This window comes from Curcuma longa, chromosome 6, assembly GCF_044706935.1.
Source record: "Curcuma longa cultivar G26 ecotype Majalengka, Jawa Barat chromosome 6, ITB_CL_G26_1.1, whole genome shotgun sequence".
Taxonomy (NCBI): Eukaryota; Viridiplantae; Streptophyta; class Magnoliopsida; order Zingiberales; family Zingiberaceae; genus Curcuma; species Curcuma longa.
In genome coordinates, this window is record NC_133866.1 from 1,092,068 (window position 1) to 1,102,432 (window position 10,365).

The window sequence follows — 10,365 nt, forward strand, 5'->3', positions numbered from 1 at the left end:
TGTCCCCTTGAGGAGCTCATAAGGATTATCATGTAAACCCTACAGATGGACTTAGTTCCACATGATAATAAAGTTGAGTAGTACTACTAAAATTCCTCAATTCAAATAACTAAGTGGGAGAGGGAATTATTTATTTAATCCCGTGGTCTCCATTACTGGTTTGATAGTGATGCAATTCAAACTTGCGTGTTGGCTCTGAGTGCCTTCCTCCATATCGGATGAGTTTGTTTTGCAGATCACTAGATCAAACTTCCTTTATGGATGATTATAGGAAGTTATTTAGGAGCGTGTGATCTTCTCCATCTGAAGGGGCACAATCCTAAATAATGGACTTAGTATCAAGTAATGGTGCACACTTAGGCACATTTAATAGTATCCTCCCCATCGGAGTCACTGCTATTATCTGTGCGACCGAAGATAAACCAACTATTAATTTTATCTATCTTAGAGATAATAAAATTAATGGGTAAAACCTCCTCTTACAAATGCTTGAATTCGTATACGTCCACACGATCGTGGCATACGTAATTCCCGGTGTTTGAGGTGTTGGTGAATTTAAATTATATTGTTTGAGGAATCAATATAATTTTAAATTCTAAAGTTTTCTGACCAAGTAATTAATTTGTGATTCTCAGGATTTCAGTATGGCTTTCAACCCACTTGCTGTCATTCTAAAAGAAAACAAACTTACTGGTCCTAATTACATTGATTGGAAACGGAACTTGGACATTGTCTTGACTGCTGAGGAGTACAAGTTTGTACTTCACGAGGTCTGTCCTAGCGTGCCTGAAAGGGATGCTACTGAAGAGGAGATAGAGAGACATAGGAAATGGGTTAAGGCAGATGAGATGGCGCGGTGTTACATTTTGGCATCTATGTCAAATGTACTGCAACATCAGCATCAGGCCATGCCTACTGCCTATGACATGATGCTCAATCTCAAAGAACTCTTCGGACATCAAAGTCGGGCTGCCAGGCAAGAGGCCATGAGAAACTTGATGACGACCACCATGACTGAGGGGACACCCGTGAGGGATCATATCCTCAAGATGATGGCTCATTTAAATGAGATGGAAGTCCTTGGAGCTGAAATCGATGGGGAAACCCAGATCGATATCATTCTCCAATCGCTACCCAAGAGTTTTGAGCAGTTTCGCCTGAATTACAACATGAATAAAAGGAATTATTCATTGGCGGAACTTCTGACAGAACTCCAGGCGGCAGAAGGGCTATTTCGTCAAAGTTCTCAAGTTCACATTGCTGAAAAGGTTTCTGCTTCTAAGCCGAAAGGCAGAAAGAAGAGGAAGAAACCAACTGGTTCGGCAAAGAAGGTGAATGGACCTCAAGTGGCTGGGCCGCAGGCAGGTGTGAAGAAGCCTAAGGGCAAGTGCTTCACATGCAAGCAGTCTGGACATTGGAAGGTGGACTGTCCTCTTAGAAAGGAGAACAATAAAGGTAAATCTTATTCATTAGTTGTTGAAACATGTTTAGCGGTGTTATCTACCGGTACCTGGTGTGTAGATACGGGAGCCACTGATCATGTCTGCAATTCATTGCAGGGGTTCCAGGAAACCAGACGACTACATGAAGGGGAGATCACCGTCTACATGGGCAATGCTACGAAAGTGGCGGCTGTTGCAGTGGGAGATGTTCATTTATCTTTTGAGAGAAATAGAACTTTGATTTTGAGAGATTGTCTTTATGTACCTTATTTTAGAAAGAATTTAATTTCAGTTTCTAAATTATTTAAGGATGGATATTCTGTTTCTTTTGATGATAAAGTTATTATCAAGAAAAATAGGGTTAATATCTGTTCTGGTACATTGGTTGACAATCTATATACTCTTAATCCAATAACTCCCACGATGCAACAAAGGAAATTAATAACACATCTTCTAACTCTAATAAGAGAAAAGAACCTTCGCAAATGAACCAAACATATCTTTGGCATCTAAGGTTAGGTCATATTAACTTGAGTAGAATTCAAAGGTTAATAGCCGATGGACCTTTAGGTTCATTGGTGGTGGAAAATTTTCCAACCTGCGAGTCCTGCTTGGAAGGTAAAATGACCAAGAGGCCTTTTAAGGCAAAGGGGTATAGAGCCAAAGAAGTGTTGGAATTGGTTCATTCTGATTTGTGCGGTCCTATGACTATCCAGGCGAGAGGTGGTTTCGAATATTTCATCTCTTTTATAGACGACTATTCGAGATATGGATACATTTACTTGATGCGCCGCAAGTCTGAGTGCTTTGATAAGTTCAAAGAATACAAGGCTGATGTGGAGAAACATCTTGGTAAAAGTATCAAGACACTACGGTCTGATCGTGGTGGCGAGTACCTCTTAGGAGAGTTTAGGAGTTACTTATCAGAGGCTGGGATTCAATCCCAATTGTCTGCACCTGGTACACCCCAACAGAACGGTGTGGCAGAGCGAAGGAATAGGACTCTTATGGAAATGGTTAGATCGATGATGAGTTATTCAGAATTACCAACTTCGTTTTGGGGATATGCTCTGGAAACGGCAGCGTACATTCTGAACTTGGTACCTTCTAAGTCAGTACCTTCTACTCCCACAGAATTGTGGACTGGGCGTAAGCCTAGTTTGAAACACATTCGGATTTGGGGTAGTCCAGCACATGTGCTGAAGGGAGACGCTGATAAGTTGGAACCACGTACGGAAGTTCGCTTGTTTGTGGGTTATCCTAAGGGAACGAAGGGTGGTTTGTTTTATAGTCCTAAAGATCAGAAGGTCATTGTTAGCACCAATGCCCGATTTTTAGAAGAGGACTATGTAATAAACCACAAGCCCATAAGTAAGATTGTTCTAGAGGAAACAAGAGGGGACATGTCTACTTTAGTACCAACGGTACAAGATGAGATACCACAAGTAACTGCACCGCGTGTCACAAGTGATACACAGTTACAGGTAGTGCCTCGTCGTAGTGGGAGGGTTGTTAGACAACCTGACAGATTCATATTTTTGGGAGAGTCTTCGGACTTGGTCCCTGGTGAACATGAACCTGATCCCTGGACATATGATGAAGCACTCCAAGATAAAGATGCAGTATCTTGGCAAAAGGCAATGAAATCTGAAATAGAATCTATGGATTCTAATCAAGTCTGGGAGCTTGTAGAACCACCAAATGGTGTAAAAGCCATTGGATGTAAATGGGTCTACAAAAGAAAAAGAGGAATAGACGGGAAGGTGGAAACCTTTAAAGCAAGGCTTGTTGCGAAAGGGTATACTCAGAAAGAGGGAATCGATTATGAGGAAACTTTTTCGCCGGTAGCCATGCTTAAGTCTATTCGGATTCTTTTATCTATAGCAGCTCATATGGACTATGAGGTTTGGCAAATGGATGTCAAGACAGCTTTCCTTAACGGAAGTCTTGAAGAAAACATCTATATGCAGCAACCAGAGGGATTCATTGCAAAGGGCAAAGAGCATCTTGTATGTAAGCTTAATCGGTCCATTTATGGACTGAAGCAAGCTTCAAGATCTTGGAACATCCGGTTTGATGAGGTAATCCAGTCTTATGGATTTATTCAATGTCCGGATGAGTCTTGTGTATACAAGAAGTGTGACGGAAACGTGGTGGTATTTCTTGTACTATACGTAGATGACATTTTGCTCATTGGCAACAGTGTCAAAGTGTTGTCAGACGTAAGGGTATGGTTGTCCAAGCAGTTCGATATGAAGGACTTGGGAGAATGTGCACATATTCTTGGGATCAAAGTAATAAGGGATCGCAAGAAAAGGATGTTGTGCTTATCCCAAGCTTCGTATATCGATACTATCCTAGCTCGTTTTAGCATGCAGAACTCCAAGAAAGGTTTTCTACCTTTTAGGCATGGAGTACCTCTATCTAAAGAGATGTGTCCTAAGACACCAAAGGAGATAGAGGAAATGAAGGCAGTTCCTTATGCTTCGGCTGTAGGAAGCCTAATGTATGCAATGCTATGTACGAGACCGGATATCTATTTTGCCGTTGGCATGGTTAGCAGATATCAAAGTAACCCAGGACAGGGACATTGGACTGCGGTAAAGCATATATTGAAGTACCTGAGAAGGACTCGAGATTATATGCTGGTTTACCAAGCAGATCAATTACTCCCTGTGGGTTACACGGATTCTGACTTCCAATCAGATAGGGACAGCAGTAAATCTACCTCGGGGTATGTGTTTACTTTAGGAGGTGGAGCCATAACATGGAGGAGTGTTAAGCAGAAATGCGTTTCGGACTCTACCATGGAAGCTGAGTATGTAGCAGCCTCTGAGGCAGCTAAAGAAGCTGTATGGCTCAGGAACTTCTTGATGGACTTAGATGTGATTCCTGGTTTGCCCAAAGTTATCACAATTTATTGTGACAACAGTGGTGCAGTTGCAAACTCGAAGGAACCACGAGCCCATAAGGCAAGTAAACACATCGAGCGCAAGTACCACCTGATACGAGACATCGTAAAGCGAGGAGAAGTTGTCATCGCCAAGATTGCATCAGCAGATAACCTAGCAGATCCTTTCACGAAGGCCCTTCCAGCGAAAGCGTTTGATAGGCATGTGGAGGAGATGAGAATCAGATGTATGGCAGCGTTTATGGCAGCATAGTCTTTTAGTATAAGTGGGAGATTGTTGGGATGTATACTATAAGTCTTGCTTTTTGTATAAACATCTATTTTGCAATAATATTGAAATGAGAATCACCTTGGTCAAATGTTTGCATTTCTTATGTAATGCAGTTGTCCACTTAATTTATATTGTAGATAACATGGTGTGTGGTGTCACACACAGAAGATCATGTTATCGGTTCCTTATAAATTATAAATAGTAGCTCACAACCAAAATGGATAGGGACAAACCATTGGAGTGGTTGTAGTGTAATTGGTATTAGTTTATCTTGACTATTAAATTACACTAGTACACTTTGTGTGTATTGAGCAGGACCGTTTGAGGTCGTTCGATTTATACTGACTATATAATCGAACTAGACCTCAGTTATTATGGATGTGCATGCTCTTAATCCCGATATAATAACAAGCACATATACTTAGTATGTATTTCTTTAATTCATCAAAGGGTGAGATTTATCTCGTTAAATCAAAAGGCCCGATGAGTTGGGAGATAATGCTATGTATATGGTGTGTTGTTGATTATAGAAGGAAACTGTGTCCTATAATTTAGGCTGATGATGTCCCCTTGAGGAGCTCATAAGGATTATCATGTAAACCCTGCAGGTGGACTTAGTTCCGCATGATAATAAGGTTGAGTGGTACTACTCTTCGGATTCAGAAGTTAATTAATTGAGTTGTCAGTAATTCAATTAATTGACGGACATACGATATCTTAAACACAGGGAGATTAATGCACTCATGATAAGAAGGAGCCCATATTATAATATGGGATTGGTGCGGTAGTTCAATAATAACCCTTTAGTGGTATGAGTTATTATTGATGGACTTGAGTTGGGTGTTCAGGGAGAACACAGGAAGCCCAAGCCCATCAGGAGGCCAAAACCAATTCCTCCTCTAGGTCCCTGCTGTAGCCTCTGGATAAAGCCTCGAATCCACCTAAGAGAATTCTGTAAGAATTTCGGTTAGGAAATTCTGTTAAGAATTTTTCTTGTGAAAAAAAATTCTGTTAAGAAATTCTGTTAAGAATTTTTGTTAAGAATTTCTTTAAGAATTTCTGTTAAGAAATTGTTAAGAAATTTCTTAAGAATTTCTGTTATGAAATTCTGTTAAGAATTCTATTTCTTCTAAATTCGTAAACAAAATTTTGATATGATTTTTTCATAGAAATTTTGTTAAGAAATTTTGTTAAAATAACAAAACTTAATAAAGAAATTTTGTTAAGAAATTAACAAAATTTTATTAAGAGATTTTGTTAAGAAAATAACAAAATTTAGTTAAGAAATTTATTAAGAAAACTAACAAAATCTTATCAAGAGATTTTATTAGATTTTTTCTAACTAAATCTGGATAAGAAAAATTTGTTAGATTCTTTCTAAATTTTCTAAGATGGCATAGCTATAAAAGGGGAGGTTTGCAAGAGGGAAAAAACACACAAAATAATTCCTTTCCTCCTTGCTTGCTAGGGCCGGCGGCAACAACTCTTCCCTTCCCCCTTTGTTTTGCTAGGGCCGGCGCCCCCCTTAGGAATCCCTTCCTCCTCCCTTGTTCGCCCAAGCCTCCTCCCCCTTTCCTCTTGCTAGGGCCGGCGCACAAGGCCCTTCCTCCTTGCTAGGGCCGGCGGCCAAGAAGAAGAAAGAAGAAGAAAGAAGAAAAAAAGAAAGAAGAGAAGAAGGATTCTTTCTTGCTTGCCATCGGATAGAAGGAAGAAATTTTGGTGGAGTTCATCTTGGAGGATCGTTGCCCACACAACGTCCAAGAAGAGGAGAGGAATACAGCAGAAGATCAAGAGGTCTTCGGGTAAACATCTCCTACACATCTCAAGAAGAAAGGTACAATTTATTTTCCGCTGCATAAATTATTTTCTTTCATAAATATGGATCCTGAATACCAACACAAGAGCCCAATGATCTTAATGCATCGATCAAGCACCTAGTTGATCGAATATGAGGGCTGCTTGATAAGATTCGTCTCCGAAAAATTTTTGTCCGGCAAGAATTAAACGGAGCGGAATTTCAGGCTCCCATCACTTCACAAATGTTTCCATCCTCAACCCTTGATAGATCAGGCAGATCATCAACTAATTTCCTTTGAACCATAACCTTCAACTTAGTCATGTTTAGATGACCAAGTCTTGAATGCCACAAGGAGGAATTATCATTGCTACTCATCTTTTCAATGTATGAAGTTGATGCAAATAGAACAAATAAATCATTCACACGTGTACCAGTATGAACAACGTCGACTTCAATTTCTTTGACGTTCCGAAGAAACTTCACATCTCGTGGTCTTAAGAGCATGAAATTTCTAGCATCCACCGCATTTGCAACAGAGAAAAGATTCTTTTGTATCCTCGGCACGTGATATACACTTTTTAGTGTTATTGATTCTCCACGATTTTTGTCAATAACAACGGTGCTTTCTTTTTGAATTTTATGAATTGTATTATCAGCAATGATAATACCCTTGCCGCTATCATGTAACTAAGAGCATGAAAAAGTTGATTCGTCTCCCGTAAGATGATGACCACGATCGGAATCTACAATTCATTCATTATTGGTTGGATGCTTTCTGTGAGAAGTTCCTTTTGCTATTAAGCATGTTCCCTGTTGAGTATCAACAATATTAGTAAGAAAGCAATTCTTCCAATCATCTTCTTTATCAGACTTTTTTTCCACATCGGCCAAATTTGCATAATTTTCTGACTTTAATTTAACTCTACATTTTTTTCTAATATGATCAAATTTGTCGCACCTATAACATTTGAACGTCTTCTTAGGTGCATTTGAATGATTTGAAATACCTTCTTCTATCTTACCTTTTCCTTTATTAGAATTCCCTTTTTTAACAAACAAGGCACTCTTCGGCTCCTCCTTAATATTTGTTGTAGTCATTTGCTTGGCCAACGATTCCTGCAATGAGAGAAGATTTTCAAGTTCTTCTAGTGATGGTTGTTGAGCCCATCCTTGAATTGAAGTGATAAACAGAGTATACTCAGGTTGAATACCACGAATAATATATTGCTTTTGTCTTACTTCCGAGATTCGTTCTTCAGAATTTAGAAGAGAAATTTTTGAACATAAATTTTTTACTTTAAGAAAATATTCAGAAATACAGATACCATCTTGCTTCGCAACCACCAATTCATTTTTGAGCATTTGCAACTAAAACTCATTCTTTTTATTGAACACTCGATCGAGAGTTTGTCGAATTTTATGAGCAGACTCACATCCGATTATATGCTCAAATATTCCATAAGCAATGGATCTCTTCAAAACAAATTCTGCCTTAGCATTTTGTTGCTTCCATTTCTTAAATGCTTCTACATTCTCGATGATATTTGTCGAAGCGACAACTCCATTAGTGGAAATGACATCCCATAAATCTTCATCGACTACATATGACTCCATACACGTCTTCTAGATCTAGTAGTTGGACTGATTCAATAATTTCAAACCATGTCCCGCTACACGACCAGTGCCTTCCATATCGAAAGAGCAATAACCTTCTTCACAAAAATAACCAAAGCTCTGATACCATATAGAGAAAACCAGAACCGATGAAACTTCCATCACTCCAAGAATATCAAAGTGACCAACCGCGAAGAAAACTCTTGATATGAAGAAATTTGAAGAGATTACAGAAAATAAAAATTTGGAAGATAGAATGAAAAAACTCTATTACATTATAATGAGAAAGAAAGAGCCTATAAATAGGCTTTACAAAATCTATCACTAAATAACAGATCCTATAAAATAGGATCACGTAAGACACCAGATCCTATAAATTATGATCACATAAGACACGTTCTAAACATCTAAAGACTCGGACAATGATTAAACTTTCAAATTATAAAATAAAATATTTAAATCTTAACTAAAAAATATGAATTAAAAAAAAATCAGTTTATAATTCAACACTAGATTGGCCGCTAGCTCAACTGAGGGCATAATGTGATGCAAAAAATGAAATTTTTATTTTTTAATATATAAGTAATTGATTACTAGATCGTTGTTTTATTTTTATGTCTATACTGCATTTTCTGACCTCCTATCTTCAGCCCTTTGCTATCTTCTCTTTTATTAGTACTACTTTTTTAGGTGTAAACTTCATGTTTACTTTAAGTTTAAGTGATATTGATAATTTTATATTTTAATGAGTTAATTAAGTTTAAGTTATAACGGTATGGATGTTTAGCTTTACACTTTAATAATGTTGTAAATTTATTTCTCTTTAAGTTACAATGTATATGAAGAAAGCTTGGATGTATAATAGGTTAAAAAATTAATTTATCACTGAAATATTTTAATAGACTTAAAAATTTTGTGAAATTTGCTAAGCGTCATGCAAACTATATGAATGGTGACCAATTGATGTAGGAGAATTTGAAGATTTTTATTATTAATTTTGATAATTTTTATTTTTTAGTAATTTTCAGAGTTTTTAGTATTTAGGGTAGTTTTGAAAAGTTCTATTTTTTATTTTAGATTTTTTTAAATCCGTTTAAGATTTTTAGGAATCAAGTCTGTTAAGATTTTTTTTTTTATTAGAAATCTTTCTTTTCGAGTTTGTTAAGAAATTTTTCTTTTTATTAGGAATCTTTCTTTTCAAGTTTGTTAAGAAATTTTCTTTTTTATTAGGAATCTTTCTTTTCAAGTTTGTTAAGAAATTTTCTTTTTATTAGGAATCTTTCTTAGGGTTTGAGTCTATATAAACATCTTATGAGTTGATGTTTGGGGAGAAGAAGTTTTAGTTTAATAATATTTCTGGCAATGCTGTTTATTTCCCTATCTCTTGTTATTCTTTCAAATTAACAGGTTTTAGAAGATTATTTTCGACGTTCGCAGTCGATCCCACGGATTCAATATTGCCCCCGGATAATCGCTATCCCACCCGACGTCAGTTGGTATCAGAGCTTTCAGATCCGATGGATCGTCGTCATGGTGGTTATCGTGGTCATGACAGATAAGTTCCGACAGAGGAAGTCTCACATTGTAAACGTTACACGCAAGACGAGATTCTTGATCTACAGAGGCAAGTTACAAAGTTATCCCAACGTCTAGCAACACAAGATCGTAGAAGTCTGCTCTCAGATCCGATGGATCGTCATCGTGGTCGTGATCGTGGTCATGATAGGCAGGTTCCGGATGAAGAAGCCTCGCACCGTGATCGTAGTACTCGAGACGAGATACTTCAAGATCTACAGAGACAAGTTACAAAGTTATTCCAGCGTCTAGAGGCGCAAGATCATAAAAGTCATAAGTTCCTTTATTCTCCTTTTGAAAATTCATTAATTTTCAATCGAGGAGAAATGTCGAAGCACAAGTTTGGTTTCGAGAAATTCGGGATCAATCGCCCCACCACCTACAACTTCAAAAGAACACCGGCTTCACAGCACCTCTATGTTCCCCCTTCCTCCTACGACGACGAGGACAACCATGAAGATGAGGACCTCGACAACATCTAGTACGATCAGTCCTACTCTCTCGATCATCCGATCATAGGAGGCGATGAAGATGACGACAAGATCAAAATATTTGATGATCTAGTTTATGACAATGCTGACGAAGAGGAGATAGACCTGGACGAAGCGTTGATCGAAGAACAGAAGCCCACTTTGTCCGACGGCAATCAACAGCATGATTCATCTATCGACGAAGTCCAAATCTCCATCGTCTCACCTTGCATTGATTCGACGTCCTAATTTATTCAGCATAATAAAGACGAGACCAAATCAAT

General features: G+C 38.0%; 1 protein-coding gene across 1 annotated transcript; it reads left to right on the top strand.

Annotated features, from left to right (window-relative positions):
- The first annotated feature begins 644 nt into the window (after positions 1-644).
- LOC141831074 (uncharacterized) lies at positions 645-10,093 on the top strand. The gene is made up of 2 exons (XM_074718513.1): positions 645-1,455; positions 9,606-10,093. The coding sequence occupies exons 1-2, from the start codon at positions 645-647 to the stop codon at positions 10,091-10,093; spliced, it is 1,299 nt and encodes a 432-aa protein (XP_074574614.1).
- Positions 10,094-10,365: the final 272 nt, after the last annotated feature.

Excerpts from the sequence above, each read along its gene's own strand:
- LOC141831074 (XM_074718513.1), top strand. The coding sequence starts at position 645 with ATGGCTTTCAACCCACTTGCTGTCATTCTAAAAGAAAACAAACTTACT. Across the intron at positions 1,456-9,605 it reads TAGAAAGGAGAACAATAAAG|AGGAAGTCTCACATTGTAAA; the intron begins GTAAATCTTATT and ends AAGTTCCGACAG.